At 38.8% G+C, this 22500-nt stretch overlaps 2 protein-coding genes and 1 long non-coding RNA gene across 4 annotated transcripts in view; 1 reads left to right on the forward strand and 2 right to left on the reverse strand.

Annotated features, from left to right (window-relative positions):
• LOC135224449 (uncharacterized) overlaps positions 1-22500 on the reverse strand; it is a 289668-nt gene that overhangs the window by 163786 nt on the left and 103382 nt on the right. The window lies entirely within an intron of this gene.
• Positions 1-22500, forward strand: part of LOC135224448 (scavenger receptor class F member 1-like) — a 315394-nt gene that overhangs the window by 133870 nt on the left and 159024 nt on the right. The gene's annotated exons all lie outside the window — the stretch shown is intronic.
• On the reverse strand, positions 10824-21157 carry LOC135224446 (uncharacterized). 2 transcript variants are annotated; one of them, XM_064263436.1, is made up of 4 exons: positions 21017-21157; positions 15553-15641; positions 13786-14011; positions 10824-13682 (listed from the first exon to the last, which is right to left on the reverse strand). In XM_064263436.1, the coding sequence occupies exon 4, from the start codon at positions 13680-13682 to the stop codon at positions 12123-12125; it is 1560 nt and encodes a 519-aa protein (XP_064119506.1). In that variant the 5' UTR covers positions 13786-14011; positions 15553-15641; positions 21017-21157; the 3' UTR covers positions 10824-12122. The 2 variants fall into 2 exon arrangements, with proteins under 2 accessions (XP_064119506.1, XP_064119505.1); XM_064263435.1 differs by having other exon boundaries at positions 21003-21152.

Below are 22500 nucleotides of genomic sequence, written 5' to 3' on the forward strand. Positions count from 1 at the left end.
GAGAGAGAGAGAGAGAGAGAGAGAGAGAGAGAGAGAGAGAGAGAGAGAGGTTGGGCGGGGGATATGATTAGATGCAATTGATATTGGTGAAAAATATTAATTGAAAATTTCTTATACAAGACATGACCGAATCCTGTGTCCATGTTGGCTGTCAGTTTTTGTTGTCAACGTGTCCGAATTATAGTCTCTATGAAGATACCAGTTTTGCGTTGTGGTGTTTTCATGTCCCGCCATTATATAAGCGCAAAATTCTGAGTCCGGTTCACGTCAGGAGATTGCTCTGGACTGATTTTATGACGCGAATTAAATGGGTAGTTTTAAGGAACCAATCAACGTACTTAAAATTTTAAAACCTCTTGTTTGGGGATGACGATTGTTCATCCATGCCCCACCCTTACAATGGTATATATACATCCAGAAGAGACTGTCCAAGCCAAAAAATAGATAAAAACAAACAGAGCCTAAAGTTAGACAAGCAAGGTTCCGACATTAGGATCCCCTTCAGATAACGTTCACCCTTTCTCTTTTAATTCAACATTCCTGTTTGTAACGAAGTGAAGCCACCAGCCGTACTTGCCTGAATCGAAGAGGATCAGCTGGTCTTTTTTGCTCGTGATAAGAAGTCTCTGAATCCTTCATGCCCGAGACGAAGAAAAGCATTCAGCATTTCCCTCTTGTGCTGAGAAGTCTTTGAGCCCTCATGGCCGAGACGAGGTGAAACAGCGAGCCCTACATACCAGTGACGAAAAGAAGTCGTCAGCCCTTCCTGCTGTGGAGTCAGACAACAGAACGGCATTCGAACTGCTGCAGAGACAGACAACAGAGCGGCATTCGAACTGTTGCAGAGACAGACAACAGAACGACATTGAACTGCTGCGGAGACAGAAAACAGAACGGCATTCAAACTGTTGCGGAGACACACAACGGAACGACATTGAACTGCTGCGGAGACAGACAACGGAACGACATTCGAACTGCTGCGGAGACAGACAACGGAACGGCATTCGAACTGCTGCGGAGACAGACAACGGAACGGCATTCGAACTGCTGCGGAGACAGACAACGGAACGGCATTCGAACTGCTGCGGAGACACACAACGGAACGGCATTCGAACTGCTGCGGAGACAGATAACGGAACGGCATTCGAACTGCTGCGGAGACACACAACGGAACGGCATTTGAACTGCTGCGGAGACAGACAACGGAACGGCATTCGAACTGCTGCGGAGACAGACAACGGAATGGCATTCGGACAATGGAACGGCATTCGAACTGCTGCGGAGACAGACAACGGAACGGCATTCAAAATGCTGCGGAGACAGACAACGGAACGGCATTCGAACTGCTGCGGAGACAGACAACGGAACGGCATTCGATTCGAACTGCTGCGGAGACAGACAACGGAATGGCATTCGAACTGCTGCGGAGACAGACAAGGACCGGTATTTTGCGACTGACTGCGGAGACGAGACAGCAGAACGACATTCGAACACTGCTGCGGAGACAGACAAGGACCGGTATTCGAACTGCTGCGGAGACAGACAGCAGAACGACATTCGAACTGCTGCGGAGACAGACAAAAGAACGGTATTCGAACTGCTGCGGAGACAGACAACGGAACGGCATTCGAACTGCTGCGGAGACAGATAACGGAACGGCATTCGAACTGCTGCAGAGACAGACAACGGAACGGTACTCGAACTGCTGCGGAGACAGACAAAGACCGGAATTCGAACTGCTGCGGAGACAGACAGCAGAACGACATTCGAACTGCTGCGGAGACAGACAACAGAACGGCATTCGAACTGCTGCGGAGACAGACAACGGAACGGCATTCGAACTGCTGCGGAGACAGACAAGGACCGGTATTCAAACTGCTGCGGAGACAGACAGCAGAACGACATTCGATCTGCTGCGGAGACAGACAGCAGAACGACATTCGATCTGCTGCGGAGACAGACAACGGAATGGCATTCGAACTGCTGCGGAGACAGACAACAGAACGGCATTCGAACTGCTGCGGAGACAGACAAGGACCGGTATTCGAACTGCTGCGAAGACAGACAGCAGAACGACATTCAAACTGCTGCGGAGACATACAATGGAATGGCATTCGAACTGCTGCGGAGACAGACAACGGAACGGCATTAGAACTGCAGCGGAGACAGACAAGGACCGGTATTCGAACTGCTGCGGAGACAGACAACAGAACGACATTCGAACTGCTGCGGAGACCGACAACGGAATGACATTTGAACTGCTGCGGAGACCGACAACGGAACGACATTCGAACTGCTGTGGAGACAGACAATGGAACAGCATTCGAACTGCTGTGGAGACAGACAACGGAACGGCATTCGATCTGCTGCCGAGACAGACAACGGAACAACATTCGAACTGCTGCAGAGACAGACAACAGAATGGCATTCGAACTGCTGCGGAGACAGACAACGGAACGACATTCGAACTGCTGCGGAGACAGACAACAGAACGACATTCGAACTGCTGCAGAGACAGACAACAGAACAACATTCGAACTGCTGCGGAGACAGACAACAGAACGACATTCGAACTGCTGCGGAGACAGACAACGGAACGACATTCGAACTGCTGCAGAGACAGACAACGGAACGACATTCGAACTGCTGCGGAGACAGACAACAGTACGACATTGTAACTGCTGCGGAGACAGACAACAGAATGACATTTGAACTGCTGCGGAGACACACAACAGAACGACCTTCGAATTGCTGCGGAGATAGAAGAACAGAAAGGTCTTCGAACTGCTGGAGAGACAGACAGACATAGGTATCTGAACAGCCGGGTGTGGAGAGAGAGAGAGAGAGAGAGAGAGTAGAGAGAGAGATGCGGGCATTCGAACTGCTGTGAAACCGACCGAGAGAACATGACAATATCAAATTAATTTCCACCGATAGATATATTGCCTTTATTGCGTCTCTCAAACAGATGTTGCTGTTGCAAAGCCACCGGAGCATCCTCTCTGTCTCCCGGGAATCCATATGACGTTTATTTGATGAAGTCACTGCTGCGTCCTCTGCATGTGTTCTAGCGTGAGCAATTGTATAAGCACAAGATTGCCTAATTATTGGCATTTTAACAGACTCGTTCGTGTGCTGTAATTCGTATCGATGGAATTGCCCTTGTGGACTCGCGTACATTGGTACGTTACTAGTCTTGTATAATTAAAATGAAGGGACAAATCAAGTACCTCGCAAAATCCTCTGTCATTAGGAACCCTTACTACGGTTCTTTTCCATCCTAAAATAATTGTCAATCATACAAATCCAAACAACTGCAAAAACATGTCCCAAAAATTAATAACACATTCCAAAGGCCCACAGCTCCGGCTATCTTCACTTCTGTGATCCGCATCACGAGACTTGGGATGAACCAGTAAGCGAGATAATCCTATACCGGTGTACAAGAAGCCTCCTAATTTATTCTCGACAAGGACTTCTCCCTTCATTATTCTTAGAGTCTGGTAGTTCCCGAGGCTACTTTTCTTCCCCCCTCTCACACTTTATACAGAATTCTTTCACCTCGTTATCACTGAGACGAGGGAATTGGGCGATTTTTATTATTTTCAACCGTTAAATTGTCAACTGTTAAATTTTTCACTTCTGTTGAAATATCCCATATCTTATTTCAGTTTTGATTGAAGACTCAAATGACTCGGTCCACTTGTGCAAAATTGGAATTTTTATAAGGATGCGAATAAAGACATAGTTTACATATATATTAAAAGTAGGAATATTAATATTATCGATTATTAATTAACCCAGCTTGCAAGGCGTGTTTATTGTTGCAGTATTTACCGAAGTGTGAGGGAAATTCCTATTCTTGCAACTAAAATAATGACAAGAAGTATTCATTTTTGTGTGTACTGCAAGAAAGACACCTAGCGAGAGTATAAAAATTAAGTGCAGCTTTTACCTGAAATACTTTTGACGCATAAACTATAAAAAAACATTCGAAAATTATACGTGTATATATATAATATATATGTTTATATATACGTATATATATGTGTGTTCGTGACCATAGTAAAGAAGAGCCAAACTGATAAAATGTTGCCACCATAGCAAAGGAGAGCCAAACAGATGAAATAAATTTCAGATAATAAATTTTCCCCAGAACGAGTTTTTTGGGTGGAGAGAGAGAGAGAGAGAGAAAGAGAGAGAGAGAGAGAGAGAGAGAGAGAGTGAGTTTGGTGTAGCGGGAGACAGATAATCAGAGCAGGAAATATCCTCGTAACTTTCAATTGCTCATTTGTTTTGTTTATTAAAAAAATTCTAAAAATCAAACAACGCCAAATGTAACCTCATCAGTTTTTATTAAGGAGAATTTAAAAATTTCCATCCACATGCCAAAAATTAATTTAACTTTACTTTCGTTTTTTTTTTTACCATACAAGTAAACCAACGAAGACAGAACCGAAAGTTTCTTCAGAATACGTAAATTACTTTTAAAGATATTGTCACATTCATACTTATAAAATGAAGAAGACGTCATAAAATTTAATCACATATACAGTTTTCTGCATTAAGATTGAATTCATAACAATAAATTTCGAAAGACAGACCAAGCTTTACTTTCATGCAAACATTCTTTTGTGTTCAATTCCACTGCGTTTGTATTGCCTGTGATTGGTCGTGAGGGTCAACCCATCTCCCCTAACCACTATTGTTTCATGTTCCCTTCTAAGGCTACGCCGAGGATGTTTACTCCCTCTTACCAACCGAGAGGCTTCAGGTTAGATAGACCTGACTGGGTAAAGATATTGTATTTCATAGGAAATCCTATAACAGGGAAACCAAGGCAGTATTTACATAGGTTACTTTCCAAGAATTAGATTAAGGCTTTGATAAATCTCCAGACAGGAAAATGCACGTTGTTATACCTAAAAGAAAATATTTGCAGTATTTTAGTTTTAGCTTATTTTCCTTTTGGGGGAAAAAGCTATGAGATTCTCTAATACTTCCTATAACATGTAGGAAAAACTTCCTGAACTTTAGCATATCACTACATTTATTTCCCTCAACACCTAATGGTGTATTATACCATATGAGGAACTACAGCGTCTGTGAAAATTTGGATTACTTGTCCTTAATTCATAACCTTTAATAAAAAAAATAATTACATTACTCATAGTTCATTTTTAGTATCTCCTTTCCACCGGCCATAAAGTATTAAAATGTGAACATTTTCAATTAAAAAAAAAATTCATTACTCAGCATATTTAAGCTTATATAAATGGATTGTTTACATTAGCGATTCAAGTTACTAGTCCATTGTTGAACTACTTATGCGAGATAATATTTTCTTTTGTCCTCTGGATCAGTATATCAGCTTATCTATAATTGATTAAATCTTAAATTTAAAAAGGCCTTTAATATTATTCCTTTGCATCACCTCTCTTGCAGTCTTCTTGGAAATGGCTAAATTTTCGTATATTTGAAAATTAACATCTCCTACGAAGAAAAACTAATATACCAAACCTTTGTGTGAAAATGATTCAGTTCTCATATATTCAACATAAACCCTTTTTCGAGTTTGTTGAAGTGAAAGCAGAAAAGCTTTCCACTTTCCGTCCCTTGCCTTTTCTCAGTTATATTTCTAACATAATATTTACTCTGGCGATGAAAACTGAAACTGGAATTTTTCTTTCCATAAAACTATTCCTCTGCAAATTCGAGATGCCTCTCATTGGCCTGCTAAACAAATACGGTTACTTCACCTTGTACCCTACTACATGGTTTTTGGTCCTTTATTTCTTCACTATGGCTTTATCTGTCCTCTGTCATCTAATTTTACTTATGCTTTTTCCAAATTACTGGGCCTTCGGTTAACAAAACGTAATTTAATCCATTTCAAAACAGATTTCTTCAGTCGTTCCTTACCACATCATTCTACACAAGCCAAGAAAAATAGGAGAAACAATAATATAAACTATTCTTTTTCTAAAAATGTCCGCTCTTTGGCGCTAAATAGAATTCTGTTAAGGCCTGTCCACACGATCGGGCCTGACACACTTGACGGGCAAACCGTCAAATTGCCCGATGGGTCTTGTAGCAAAATCACCATGGTGGTGCCCAGAGCCGTATATACGGCTCTGGTGGTGCCCGATGGCTGGAGCTTCGACCCTAGCAGACGTACGTTAACCATATACATTTCTTTTACTGAGCCATTCTTTGCACCATATTCTCTTCTTTTTCATCACACACAAAGCGATTATCATACTACACTATCTTCTTCTTTGCGGTAGGCACCATGTTTATCGTACCGTACTGAACACGCTACTGGCATCGTCGGGCACACCCACCTCTCCATCGCCTCACCCGTGTGGACCAGAGCCGTATATATATACGGCTCTGGTGTGGACAACATTCACGGATAAGTCCGCCAGAATTTGCCCGTCAACCCTGGAGCACGCCGATCAGGCCCGGTCGTGTGGACAGGCCTTTATGTAGATTTTGAAAGTACTTACTTTTTCATTCTCCAACAATATTATGAACTTTAAATGTATCCAAATTATAACTATCAGAACGCCTACAGAACAGCTTTCGTGCATTTGTTTCATAGCATTTAAACTGCAGAATACATCTGCACTATACCCTAGCAAACGGTCACTGCCTGCTCTATCAAAATAACTCAGGAAGGCAACAAAAGACATTTACTCACAGTCTGTAAGGGTATATTAACGATTACAGGTACTGCAAGTGGTTATTTCATTCTTTGTTGGCTACCTTTAATCAAGACACTTGCTACTAATATTTATTTACCCTAAAAGGACTTTGTCTTGTAGTCTGGTGACGTACTATTTTACTTCCTGCATCACACAACTTCAGACCCGAAAGTGTAAAGTTTTAGTGTAACTTTCAAATGGCCCTCAAGCTACGAGTAATTATAAGGTTCAATTCAAAACTTACCTGAGTAGATGTTCAACTTTCAGCTTCGGCACCTGATTAGCCCCAACAAACTAGCACCAATAATTGTGATCCAATACAATTTAGTCAAGACATTGCTTTTATCACTTATTAGAGGATTATATAGTCATGAATAGGAAACACTGAATTGTGCCAGAAATGAGAATTCCTTTTCATTAAAGTTACGAATCTCCTAAGTTTCAAAAGTGAATTTATGATATTTGCCCCAACTTAAGAGACTCGTGGCTAATAAGAGGATTGCTCTACCACAAGGGTTGGGACTAGAAAACTTACTTCTCCAAACATCAATGCGAGACAATGACTGCCATCTTGCAATGAAAAGAAGTAGGTAGTTTCTAAGTTGGTGACTTATTTCAAGGTGTCAACATAGATCCACACAAATACGGTTCATTATGAAGTCAAGCTGTATTTTAAATTAACTTTACATCCCAAAACATTTAAGAAATCATGCCCATAATTTTGTAATTAGGCTCCTTACGTCTCAACCATGAAAACGCCAACATTTTCATAAAGAAAGGGTCACCTAATAATATTAAGTCACAACAGCCTGTGACAGGCTCCTTTGCTGTCACCTTTAGCGAGGAAAGAAATCCAATACTCAAAATAAGAAGAGTTTAAATCCTGGTCCAAACCCATCATGACATGTCCATTTTTCTGAGAGAAGTCAGTTTAGAACCTCTAGATCATTAACACTGACATGAGCAATCAATATCCTCATCTTCATCTTCCAGCAGAAAGGATAGATTACCTGGCTCGCTTACCTTCCATGTAGCTTTAGGTGTACTCCCTCAACCCCAAACAATATCCACCTTAGTCTACCTGTCCGTAACCACCAGAAGAATAAAATGCTAGCAGCAACAACAACAAAATTATCTTAGGTAGGGAGCAGGAATGAGCGCTAATGACACCAGAAGGGGGAACACCACGGACAACCAGTCTTACCACCTGGCCCAGTAGTAGTGTGCTCTTGGTTTGGGGCTTTGGGAAATATTCGGGGGCCAAATGCGTGGAACGACGACACTGCCAGGCACAAGATTCTAGAAGTACCGCGATTACCACAAGAACCTCTGGCTGTTCGTTTAATGGTCTTACCCTCCCGGCTAACTGTTACCGATAACTCGAGTACAGTACACTATATGACTTCGGGTTTCGAGCGCAACTGCTTCAGAGGATATGGCAAAGAAATGAAGGCTATTGGAAACAAAAGCAATAACAGTCGAGTTCTCGTGGAACAATGGATTTAAGGTTTGTACAAGATGAAGCATCTGATTACATAATTACATCAACTACCCTTTCATCAAATTGGGATTATATTTCTTTGTATCAAAATTATCTAAATCACATCAAAACAACCTCCATTAGTATATCCTATACCACTTTAAAATGCACTGAGGATCAGTGATTTTTATATGTGTAAAAACTATATTTTACAATTAATAAACTTTATTTACAACAATGATAGTCTACAACTAATAAACTGTTACCCTAAAAGGGCTTTGTGATGTAGTCTGGTGATGTATTATTTTACTTGCTGCATCACACAACTTCAGTCCGACCCGAAAGTGTCAAGTTTTAGTGTAACTTTCAAATGGCCCTCGAGCTAAGAGAAATTATAAGTTTCAATGCAAAATTTACCTAAGCAGATGCTCAACCTTCAGCTTCGGCACCTGATTAGCCCCAATAGACTAGCACAAATAATTATGATCCCATACAATTTAGTAAAGAAATTGCTTTTATCGCTTATTAGAGGATTATATAGTCATGAATAGGAAACACTGAATTGTGCCAGAAATGAGACATCCATTTTCCTTAAAGTTACGAATCTCCCAACTTAAGAGACTTATGGCTAATAAGAGGATTGCTCTACCACAAGGGTCAAGACTAGAAAATTTACTTCCCCAAACATCAATGCGAGACAATGATTGCCCTCTTGCAATGTAAAGAAGTATTTTAGATAGAAACTACCCCACAGGGATAGTTTTTAAGTTGGTGACTTATTTTAAGGTGTCAACAGAGATCCACACAAATGCAGTTCATTATGAACTCAAGCAGTATTGTCATTTAACTTTACATCCTAAAACATTTAAGAATTCATGCCCATAATTTTGTAATTAGGGTCCTTACGTCTCAACCATGAAAACGCCAACCTTTTCATAAAGAAAGGGTCACCTAATAATATTAAGTCACACCAGACTGTGACAGGCTCCTTTGCTGTCACATTTAGCGAGGAAATAAGTCCAATACTCAAAATAAGAACGGTTTAAATCCTGGTCCAAAACCCATCATGACATGTCCACATTTCCGAGAGAAGACAGTTTACAACCTCTAGATCATTAACACTGACATGAGCAATCAATATCCTCATCTTCATCTTCCAGCAGAAAGGATAGATTACCTGGCTCGCTTACCTTCCATGTAGCTTTAGGTGTACTCCCTCAACCCCATACAATATCCACCTTAGTCTACCTGTCCGTAACCACCAGAAGAATAAAATACTAGTAGCAACTACAACAAAATTATCTTAGGTGGGGAGCAGGAATGAGCGCTAATGACACCAGAAGGGGGAACACCACGGACAACCAGTCTTACCACCTGGCCCAGTAGTAGTGTGCTCTTGGTTTGGGGCTTTGGGAAATATTCGGGGGCCAAATGCGTGGAACGACGACACTGCCAGGCACAAGATTCTAGAAGTACCGCGATTACCACAAGAACCTCTGGCTGTTCGTTTAATGGTCTTACCCTCCCGGCTAACTGTTACCAATAACTCGAGTACAGTACACTATATGACTTCGGGTTTCGAGCGCAACTGCTTCAGAAGATATGGCAAAGAAATGAAGGCTATTGGAAACAAAAGCAATAACAGTCGAGTTCTCGTGGAACAATGGATTTAAGGTTTGTACAAGATGAAGCATCTGATTACATAATTACATCAACTACCCTTTCATCAAATTGGGATTATATTTCTTTGTATCAAAATTATCTAAATCACATCAAAACAACCTCCATTAGTATCTTCTATACCACTTTAAAATGCACTGAGGATCAGTGATTTTTATGTGTAAAAACTATATTTTACAATTAATAAACTTTATTTACAACAATGATAGTCTACAACTAATAAACTGTTACAACGATAGTCTACAATTAATTTATAACAACGACAGTCTACAGTTAATAAACTCCATGCTTAGACTTACCATCATCCAGTCTGGGGTCACCCCCAATGACCCTTGGGCCCTTTTTCAGTCCAAGGTCTTGACCTTATTTCAGTATGCAGATATTAGATATTTTGAACAGTTCCGGGACCTACTCCACATCATTAAGACAGGACCTGCCGTCTCGACAATCTTATATTACTGTCATTTTTGACGGTATGGAACAAGTGAGACCAAAGTGAAATAAACATATGTCCGCAATTTCTGCAATTTTTTTTTTATTTAACTTATAACACTTGTACGTGTTTTTCTTAGTTTTGGTAACAAAGTCAGTGCACAATTAACTCATTTCTATTCATTCAAGTTGAAACTTGAGTCTACTGCAAAGATCATTTACAATTATTAAAAGTTCTTTTACAATTATTAAACTCATTTTAGTCTTTGCACTGCCTTTGCAAAGCAATGAACTAAAATTTGTACGACATTGAACTAAAAAAATATATTTTTTTTAAATACTGAAATCTTCATCACAGTTTTTTCAGCAATTTTCGTTGACATCGTAACACAATATGAAAAATTCAGATTGCGCTGAAACTATTATTCTCTCGGACTTTCTCTCGGACGTACTAAATAATTAGTAAAACAAAAATCTAGAAAAAGTTACATTAGGAGGTAATTTTCAAATTAAAAATCTCTTCATAATATGCAAGGAAGCGCATTTGAACGGTCAATAAACTAAATTTACACATCTCTAAAGTGCTTAAGGAAAACTACATAGGAAGTCATGAGTGTCTGTTGAACACTCATAAACATTACTATATCTTTTAACATAATTATGTAGATGGATAATTTTACCAACATTTAAAGTAATATCAGTTTCTTGACTCATGAATCAAAGCAAAGTTTTTGAAACGTGACTGACTAGATTTTAATACAGCAATTTATTATTCACAACGAAGTTATTCTGCTCTTCATGGAAATGATACAGTTGCATTTCCTACAGGGCACAACAATTTTTCCAGTCTTCAAGTTGAAGATTGCATGATGGGGATGAAGGAAATGCCCCTTTGGGCATCTGTCAACAACTTTCTCTTCCACTGTAGGACACTGCCTTAAATCTGCATCACTGAACTCAATTTCTTCAACGTCGATATTTTCGCAATTCGCAAGTTCTAAATCTTCATTGGATAATATTTCTTCGCCAGTAATATCTCCCGTATTGAGAAGCGGCTTACTAGACTCGTCAAGTTCATTCGGCATTATACCTTCGTCAGTACTTCCTCCTCTTACGAAGGGCTTGCATTCAAGCTTAGGAGAGGGAAGGAGTTCCTTCTTCAGCCTAGTAAATACAATTTCAATATCATCGCGTTTTTCATGTTTGAAGTCTTGCAGAAGGAAATCTTCAATGACGACTTTTTCGTCCATGCTATGAGAAGGCACATCAGTCTCATATGTAAATGTATCATTTAAATCAATATCAACATCGTCGCATTTCACATTTCCAAAACAGGGAAGAGAGGAATTTGATATTTCAGCTTTACTATGGACATCATTTGCAGTTTCATTGCTTAAACATGGAGGATCTATAACAGCTTCTTTGTTTACAGCCTTTGTATAATCTTGCCCATGGTGTAATTCAACTTCTCGTTTGAGATTCGGTACATGAAAACTGGAGGAAGTGGAATCCTGGACAATTTTACTGGATCTACCAGTCTCGTCTTGAGTTTCCTTACAATGATCCCCCTCCAACTTTCTACTCTTTTGGTCACCAAACAATGATCCACGGCTTTGTAGGGCATCGCCTATACTTGCCCTGTCCTCTGCATTACCAAGTAAACCTTCACCAAAAATTCGTTCTAACGGAAATTCCTTTAACTTCGAGAAAGAAATATCACCTGGAAAATTCTCCTTCTCCTCTACTTTTGCATTTTGCACAACATCAGACAAAACATTCCCTAAATATCATTACGAAGGATACCCTCGCCCAGTATATTTACATTATTCGGTAGATGACTGCACCTCTTCCTGATAAAAATAATCCGTTTTCGTAATGAAATTATCCGGATCACATTCAGAATTATATCTATAGCTAGGCAGACAAGGATTTAAGTCAATTTTGTCTGCCGTGTTCCTTCCTGCAAATGCACTGCAAGAGCCTTTTACCTTCTTAGGCTGCTCAACTTTTGTATTCGATCTCTGAACTAAATTAGGGGATATAGATTTAGTTAAATAATCTGCCTTCTTGCTCATTTCGGTGCCATTATGGTGTGGTTGTGAAAATCTTCCATTATTAATTTGCCTGTTAAATTGACTGGTCGAAGTCCTCCAGATTCCCTGGTCTGTTGTTGGTCGAGAGCTCTTACTTAGATTTTGTGAACCATCCTCCAAATACAATGTGGGATACTGACAAGATGAGTGAAGTTCTTGTGACGGAGGAGCTGAAGAATAAAGGCTATTATGGGTCCAGTCATTATAATCGTTGCTCTTCCAGTTCTGCACTGGTCTTGCAATAGCATTAACAGTTTTGTTAGAGGATACCTGTCCTGATCTGCGTTCTGATGATGTTCCGTACACGTTATCTCTACGAGACTCATCCTGTAAGCAGATTCCTGGAGCATTGGTTGGTAACGGAGGATTTCCCTGTGATGCTGCCATGCTCAGGGAAAGCCCATTCTGCATTAGGGAATTGGTAACCACAAGAAGTTTCACAGGGATGTAAAGAGCATTACTTTCGTTCAGGTTACTTACCGTTGGAGTAGTTTTATTATAATGATTTGTTGCTAAAACATGGTTATTTTGTAGATATGGTTCCTCTGTTGGAGCTCCATTCAAACCTTCGACTGTGCTTTTAGACTGGAAATGTACAGGAAATGAGGAATATGACGTGGGTTCCTGGCAATTCTGTACAAATTTTGTCATTTCTGAAACGTTTTGCGGTTTGTCTGAAATGTTTAAAGAACTTTTTGGAAAATTACAAGAATTTCTAATAGATACAGAAGGCCTAAAGCTTTGAGCGTTAGGCGTCAGTGGGCTGTGGTTTCTTAAAGTTCCAGGGACAGGCATTGACGAATCTTTCGGTAGAGAACTGTCCGCTCTATGGTAGGAAATGTTAGAAAGATGGTCAACTCGAGCTTCATTTGCGAATGGCACTAGACCATTTCTGTTTGAAATAGTCCTTTGATTTACACTAGGTAGTCCTACTTGGCTCATTCTATTACTGCGGAACTCATTGCCACTTGCCAAGTAAGAGTAGTTAGTGTGATAATAGCTGGCAACATACGGATGGGGACGTTCTCTACGGCTCTTGTTATTACTGAAGCACCAATTTCGATCAGATATGCAAGAGTCCCGCGAGTTACTGTTACGATAAGTGTATGGATTGTGGCGTTCTCTGCAGTTATCAGTAGATCTTGCAGGTTGCACATAAGGCGACTGGGTCCATTTCCTCTGGCGTGAAAACTCACCATTATGTGGTAGATGTGACGAATTCACTGGGCGCCCAGAATTAGTATAGGGCTGTGACCAGATATAGTTATCAAGCTGCCCTCTGTACGACATCTGTAATGCATATAGAAAATATAATTTGTTACTGGTACACTTAAAACCGCTCAAAAGATATACATGGTATCATAAAGACAATTTTACTTTGGTGGGAAGTTACCTTTTCTGAAAATTTCTAAGTCCTGTATACTGAGTTATGGATGATCCTAGGGGTGTCCCAGTTGGCAGCAGTGTCCCAGTTTGCAGCAGTGGACCAGTTTCCAAAGTAATTGTGCACTTTTCTGAAGTGGTATCTTCAATGCTGACAGTAGGAAAACTAGCCAATCCCTCGTCGATAGCCTTCGACAATATTCCAGCTTTAGTGAGAAGAACGACACGAAAATACCCTGAGAGATGAAGATAACCAATGATCAGTAACTACATCACCCAGCTTTTCAGTAACTACCTCACTCAACTGTTACAAGACGACAACTTTGAAAATTATGATGTAAAATAATAATTATGGTTATGCAATACTCAACACTGGACCTTATTTATATAATTTTAAATTGACCTAGTCAGCAAAAGTGTGGAACAGCATTTTGTGAAAGGTACACTCTTGTCGGTGATGATACTCTCTTTTTTTGACATTTATCACCAAACCTTCTATGACTAATTTATTAAAGTACTGACTTAACTGTAAGTATGACCTAGGCTCTGGCAATCACTGGGGAAAAATGATGAATGCCAGTTATAGAAAGATGATGCATATGACGGCTTAAGTCTAACTTTATTGTTATTTGTATTATGAAGAGCTTCATCCCTTCATCATTAACAGATGGATTGACAGACATAAAAATGACAGGCCAGACAGAATATATGATTTAGGCCAACCGCTGGGACCTATGAGGTCATTCGGCCCTGAAACTGAAATTGACAGTAGACAGGTTTCAAAGGTATAACAATGAAGACTGAAAATCTCCCGTTGCACAACGAATAAATTGTTAGAGAGGGTGGAAGGGAAAATGGAAGACTGGGAAATTAACGGAAGTACAGTAAAGGGAATGACAGGGGCTGCAGCTAGGGACTGAAGAGACACTGCGGATTAACTCAAGTAGAGCCTACAGTGCACCACATGAGGTGCACTGACGACCTTCTACCAGGATAAAGAAACATTAAATGCGATATAACTTTTATGATTAAAGTCCTACGCGATCGAAATTGGGGTTACCCATCCTGCCCTTACAAACAGTTAAGAGTCGAGAAGCCCAGTCCGAGAAGCTTTCACGATAACTCCTACATCAAATAATACTCGCTCACTAGCCAAGACAAAATTCATATTTTAATCTTATGTAAACTCATAAGCGGTCCTCATTAGCTGGTTTTCATTTTCCTGTGCCATAAGATTAGGAGATTTAAAAGGCGATATTCCTAAATACTTTCCACACACAAAATATAATAAAAGTTCAGCTGCTTCATTCGAAAAAAATAAAAATAAATAAATAAAGGTGCAAAGTTTCCTACCATTTCAAATAGTCAAATTTGCCCAGATGATATGAATTTAAACATCACATGTATATACAAACAATCCAACGAGAACATTAGTCTATAAAATACGAAAATTATTAAATTTAAAATCAAATAGGAAATTAAAGCGTAATAGATATATAAATACAAATAAACGCAATAAAAATGTTAATGATTTTACAAAAACACATCAGATATATCTAAATTAGTTAAATATACCAATTAGTTAAATAAACCAGTACGTTACAAATACATAAGCTTAATATATATAAATATATAATTTACGAATATATAAAAGCATGATTTCAGTATATAAAAACCATAAGTATACACTCATTAATCAAATTATAAAAAGCGAAATAAATGGTCCTAATAAAACTGGATTCCATTCCTACCTTTCAAATTAGTTATGCTCACTCACCGTGACTGTCTTGGAGATCTTCAATGGATCCTTTCTCAACTGAAGGCAGGAAGCATATATTTGTGAAATTCAGGCAGGAGGCATATTTTCTGAAAAGAAATTAAAGAGTATCAAAAGCTTTTGCAAAATCAGCCAAGGGTTGAAAAATCATGGATACCTATATTCCACAAATCTGTACACGAACATTATTTTTATAAAAATGCCTCAACATTTTCTTCAAGAACCTTAGGAAACTGCATTTAAACTATTCACAAAAATGATAACTTCAGAGCTGATTTTAAATGGTTTGACAGCATTATTTGGTGATCCACTAATCCTGTCACAAACATGGTATGGTGAAAGTTGTAAAGTGCTTCGTGCACTGGAAAATGTTGTATTTGTTCAGAAACCTATAATCTAGTCAAGAAATATTTCTCTGCGGATAATTTGAAAGCTTCTTCGGTGTAAACACATTCTTAAACTAACGTAAAAACCTGAACCATCACATACTTTCCAAGCATTGGATTTTAATGGGGGGGGGGCACGAGGTTAGGTAAGGCAGTCTTGTTTGGTGAGCATTGCGAAAGAGGTTACACAGGTTAGGATTCACAGATAACAGACTACAGTCAGGTAGGTTGCAGCATTCTTGGTAAAGTTAGGATTCTTGGTAACAAAGATAGGATTCTCGGTAAAGGAAGGGTTGTCATTTGACTCAATCTCAGCCTAGGGATAGTTTGCATACATACTTATGTTAGATTAGGTTAGGTAAGGCTGCGCTAGGCTAGGCTAGGCTGGGCAGATTGCTGCATTCTTGGTGAAGTTTAGATTAAGTATTAGACTCCAGGGGAAGATTATCTCAGTCTAGGCAGAGTTTGCACCCAAATTAAGGCAAGGTCTGGTTTGGCTAGGCAGGTTGCAACATTCTTGTTTACGGCTAGGATTGGCATTTGACTCCTTGTTCAAAATGTTATGGGGTTGTTCAGGATAAAATAATCCAGTTTAGGAAGTGTCTGCATACCAACTGAAGTTAGGTTAGGTCAGGTTGAATTTTTATTAAGCATTTACCTGTCTTTCTTTCGTCTCAATACACATGAAACATCTGTTTTAAAAGTTTGTCCTGCAAGTTTATTTTTCTTTTATAGTTTCACAAGAAACGGTTATACTTTTCGTAAAAAATGTTTTTTCTAGTCTTCATTTGCCTCAACAAAATGCTGTATTTGCTCTTCTTTGAAATCCATACCTCCCAAGTTTGAGGCTGCTTCTGTAATTCACAAAACTGGATTTCCAGCAAAAACATTAAAAACTCACCATAATACCTCAACTTAACAGTTATACATTATAACCTAACATAACCTCCAATCTCCTCTTCTTCTTTACCATCGTTATCCCTATATTAAGGGGTCTGTTGCCTGATGCGCCTTCTCCACGCCTTCTATCAAAGGCATCAATCTAACCCAACCCAAAACACCATAAACCTTAATATACTAACAGGAATTAAAGTTCTTACAATATGCACAAACTCACGCCATTATCAAACTAAATGCACAAACTCCCACAATTGCCAGACTTCATACAGAAGCCTCCTCCAATAACAAACTTAATGCACAAACTTAAAGAAAATTTCCAAACTTTGCAAACTTTTGCCCATTTCCAAATTTTCCAGACAAGCTTATTCCATTACTAAATTAACTGCACAAACTCATTGATATTATCAAACAGAACCCATAAACTCAGTTACTATTTCAAAAGTTTGTACCATTACCAAATTTCACACAACAGTTTGGAGACTTATCTAAGCCACATGCACACGATCGTATAATTAAGGATAGTCAAACTACTTTGCAAGCTGCAAAACTTCAAACTCATGAAAAAAAAATTCCACTTACCATGATAGAATATAAATTTCATGGCAACAATAAATATTTAAATAAAATAAATATTTTCCTTTCCATGAAGTTTAGAATCCAAAACTTTTAAACAACTTTCACATGAGGGCAAGCGGTCTGTGTCACTGCCCTCTTTATAGTGGAGGGATCTGAAATTCATTGTCCTTTATCTCTATCCATTTTCTGTGAATCCCAGCGGTTGCTCCTGTGAAGTCTATCGTTATTTCTTACTCTAAAAACATATAGTAATTTTATGTTCTTATTGTTGGTATATGGGTTACAATAAATATATAGGAATGTGGTGGAGTAATAAAGTTGTAAATTTTCTATATAGTGAAATCGCCTGCTTTTTGAGCAGTCTTCCAAAACTATGTCAACGAAAATATGTAAACTTAAAACATTTCTAGAGAAAAATGCTTTATGCTTTAACATTTTGCATAAGATTATTTTATCTCAAGATAAACTTCCAATTGAAAGATAGGACGAATTAGATATGTATGGGTGAAAACTTAGTCTGTGTTGATAGTAGCGGGAAAATATTATTGGAACGTCGCTCTCTGCAAACTCAATGGTAGTGTAGACATGGAGAGGCTATTGTGTGTCTTTTGAACCTAATAATATTACTCATTTACTGAGCAAGTGCTCTACTTGTACCTTCCGAGCAGTTTAGGCCAGGTTACAGAGTGCTCTATCCCACTGCTCGCTTTCATCTTATTTCTCTTCAAGCCTTGCACAAGTTGACTGTTATTGGCTGTCAGCCACTTATTTCTCCTTTCCTTGCCACTTTCGCTGGGAATACGATGCCAGGATACTAGACTTCCCTTTCCCCACCTATTCGTACATCCTACAACCCACGACTGAACCATTGCTTAGAACTACGGCGCAGACTAACTCGAATGATCAACGTGGTGAAGCAGTGTTATTTTTTGAAAAAGGTATGTTAATGACGTCACGTTGATGACTCCTATTGAAACCTTGACCCAGGATTATCTATATGGGATTGCATGAACTGAAGCCAGATTGGGGAAAAAATGTTAAAATTATCACATACTTGACATAGGATTGGTGGAATAAGGTTAGGCAAACTAAATCCATATCGGATAAGGCAGGAAATCAATAGTAGATGTTATGGAGGATTGGCTAAATGAAGTAACATGGACATAATCCAGATCACTAATGGCAAAGAAAGCCATAACAGACTTCACTTAGGATTGGACAAATCAGGTCAGGTACTAAATAAGGTCACATTTGGAAATGGCAGGAAAAGCCATCATAGACTTGACCCAAGACTACCCGAATGAGGTTACATAGACTGATGCCTGAGCAGAACGATCAGAGTATCACAGACTTGACCCAGACTTGCCCAAATGATGGGGTACACTAGTAGCAGGAAAAGAATATAACATACTTTACCAAAGATTAGCCAAATGAAGTAGCACAGAATGGTGGGAATGGATATTACTCACTTGAGTTAAGTTAAGTATATCTTTAGTTTTACCAGACCACTGAGCTGATTAACAGCTCTCCTAGGGCTGGCCCAAGAGATTAGATATTTTTACGTGGCTAGGAACCAATTGGTCACCTGGCAACGGGACCTACAGCTTATTGTGGGACTCGAACCACACTTATTCGAGAAATTAATTTCTATCACCAGAAATAATTTCCTCTGATTCCGCGTAGGCCGAGCCGGGATTCGAACTTCGGACCACCGGATTGGCAGCCGAGCGCGAAAACTACTCGTTCAGCGAGGAACTCATCACACATTGAACCAGAATTAGTTAGATGAGGTGGTGCAGAAGTGGTGACTAAAATTGTCACATACTTTACCTAGGATGGACAAATAGGGTCACCTGAACAAGGCTGTATTGATAAAATCCTGATCGGTAATGGCAGGGAAAACTGTCCCAGACTAAAAACCAGTATCAGTTAAGGAGTGAGGCTACATGAACGAAATACAGAGAGAAAATGGCAGGGGAAAAGATTACGGACTTTACCTGGTACTGGCTGATAAGGTTACTCAGGCTGCATCCATATAGGAAATGGTGCGACAAGGCATCACAGAACTGACACAAGATTGGACATATTAAGTCACTTGGATTGAAGCTGGACCAGAGATAGCGAGGCAAAAGATCACAAACCAGACACGGGATTGGTCAAATGAAGTGACTACGCCTCTCCACGAAGAGTCAACGAGCAACCCTTTTTATTTCCTTTCAAGTGGAAGATAAAGGATCCGAATTAAAATTAACAGCAAATCGAAGAACAAAAGGAGTTACAGATCATAGCAGATTCTGCTAATTTTTCTGGAAAGTAAACCATCAATTTCCGAGATAAGGACTTTGGATGTTAAGTAAGAACATGTTGAAAATTAGTTATTGTCTATCTCTACATAATATCCTGTAATGTGATCCAATAATTACAGTAGAGGACGCAAATTTCGGTCGCAGAAAATTTCATGGTCTATGTCTAGGGAAATTATCTTGAATGTCTATTAAAAAAATAAATAAAATAAAAAAAACTTATATTTAAGTCTCCACAAATTTTAAAAAATTTAAATTTGCTTGTTTTGTTTAAAATAAACAGGTTATTTTATATAGTGCTTATATATTTAAATATTTATATACTCGATCATACTGGTGCCTTAAAAGCACGTTCTTCCTTCCCTTGCGTTGTGACCTCGCCCAAAATCAGAATTATTAATTTTACATTAAAATATATTCCAAAACATTTCCACTTCGTGTACATATTTTGTTTTACAAAAAATTAATAGTTTCACATGTACAATTTTGTCTCTTGGCATTCTTGTACTAAATGCAAGAAAATTGCACAATGTGGGGAGATATTCATCTTTCTTTCCAGAGAAATTATAATGGACAAGTGGTGAAAACTGCAGGTAGTTGAAGAGTTCTAACTAGAATCAACAGTCGTGGAAACTCCTATGATACTTCCCTTAATCCTTTGGACTTGAGAATAAGTTAACCGAATATGGATGAAGGAATTGTATATAAGTATTGGTAATTCAGTATTACCGATATCTATCGCGTAGTTTTGTATTTTTTTTTTTTTTTTTTTTTTTTTTTTTTTTGCATCTTCCGCTCGTTACCCTGTAAGCAAACTTAAAAATAAGCTGCCAACTGGCATCTGTCTCTATTGTTAGCACTATGTCCGGACGTTCGCAATAGGCCTCCCTATCTTAACACCATAACCACACTGGTAACTTCAACGCTCGTTGCAGGTTCCATAAAATAAAAGTCCCATAGGACTTGATTGATGGAAAAAATCAACAACAGGCCAGACTTTTAGGAAACTAGTTCGACTTTTTTACACGCTTCCAATTTGTGGTAATAGTTTTTCTCCAAGACGCCTCGATTGAAAATCTCTAGGTCTATTAAAGCCTTTTTGTATTGCACGCTTGGCAATTCAATTCACATTACTAACCATGTACGAGTATAAGTCGCACAAAGCACAGGACAGCACTAACACACTGTGGTCAACAACAGGCCTATAGGAGATATTATAATATAGCCCCTTATAACCAACATCCACTCTAAGTTCTCGGTCACGAAACAAGCAGTTAATTCTCACCTGTAAAATGTTACCTTGAAAGTATATAGAATTCCGTTCCAATCTCCTACAAAATCTCACGCTTTCCACAAGAAGAGGACACTGCACCACAAACACCACAAGACGTCGAAACACTTCAGATATGACTGAGCTCTCACGTTCTTCTCAAGAATGTAAACTCTCCCTGACCACAAATGTGTGTATGGCCAATCAGGAGGCAGGGTTGGATAAATGACTTAACGACCATCAGGCCGTGATCAAGGATGGTTGTTTATCCTTGGTTTATTTCGATGGCTAACCATCTTCATACCAACTTTCTCATATGAGTAGATATGGAATACGATCACATGCTTTTCTAAGCTGCAACGTCATGCAGTTAATGAATTACCACGAAAATATCCTGTAAAAAAGCAAATGCTATCACACCTCTCGAGTAGTTCAATCTCCGTAATTTTCGCTTTGTTAACAACTCTTTCCGCCGGTATGTAAACACTACTATTCTGCCTGGCAGGATCGCGGCCCAGTGGTTCCTGGGCAGGATAAGCAGAGAGCGTCCCTCTGTGACAGTGTTCTGCATAGGGTGTAATTTGTAACTTCAGAAAATAGTGTAATTAATCCCTTGGGAGCAATATATTTTAATACATATTCATCCGTGCTAATCGATGGTTGTATCCGTTAGCGCGGTTGTAAGACGTAAATGCAAATTAGTACAGCTTTTTCATGTTTTCATAAGAAAAGGAGTTTTCCGTTTCATTTGGACCAAACGTCAGTGACATTTGACATCCTAAGCCATCGAAGGAATTATTTTGGAGTTCCTACGAGAGTTAACAAGACGTCCTTCATGTCCAAACTGTAAAGGAAGGTAATTTTTTCGATACTTATTTTAACGGTTAACGGCAATTAAATCGACCCGCAAATACATTTTTATAAGTTAAGACAATTATATATATATATATATATATATATATATATATATATATATATATATATATATATATATATATATATATATATATATATATATATATATTATATATATATATATATATATAAATATTGTGTGTGTTAAACTGATAATTTAAAGGTTCTATGTTCCTATTTCCAGACTCTACGGAAGGAAGGAGACGTACCTGTATCGAGCCTCTTTTCGTTATCGAGAATCTCATGATCATGGATTGGCCAAAATGCAGTAAGGTATTTGATGCTATTCGCCCATTCATTGATATATACACCCCTAAGTAACACCAAAAATCAAGAGATGGAATCCTGAAAAGGAGAAAGTTACCTAAAATAAAGTAATAGAGATGAACATCATGAAGCTTCAGTGTCAAGAAAGTCAAGTAAACTATAGTCGATTCATTTAAGGTAGATTCTTGCGCCTACGAGACGTTTGTTTGGCGGCCTCTGATTAGCTAGTACCGGGAGGTAGGCCGCTCGCTCAGTCTCATTAATTTCTACTGTGGCTTAGAAAACTAGCAATATTATGTTTATAATTCTTCAATGAACTCACGCTTTGCTC

This window comes from Macrobrachium nipponense, chromosome 12 (assembly GCF_015104395.2).
Source record: "Macrobrachium nipponense isolate FS-2020 chromosome 12, ASM1510439v2, whole genome shotgun sequence".
Lineage (NCBI taxonomy): Eukaryota > Metazoa > Arthropoda > Malacostraca > Decapoda > Palaemonidae > Macrobrachium > Macrobrachium nipponense.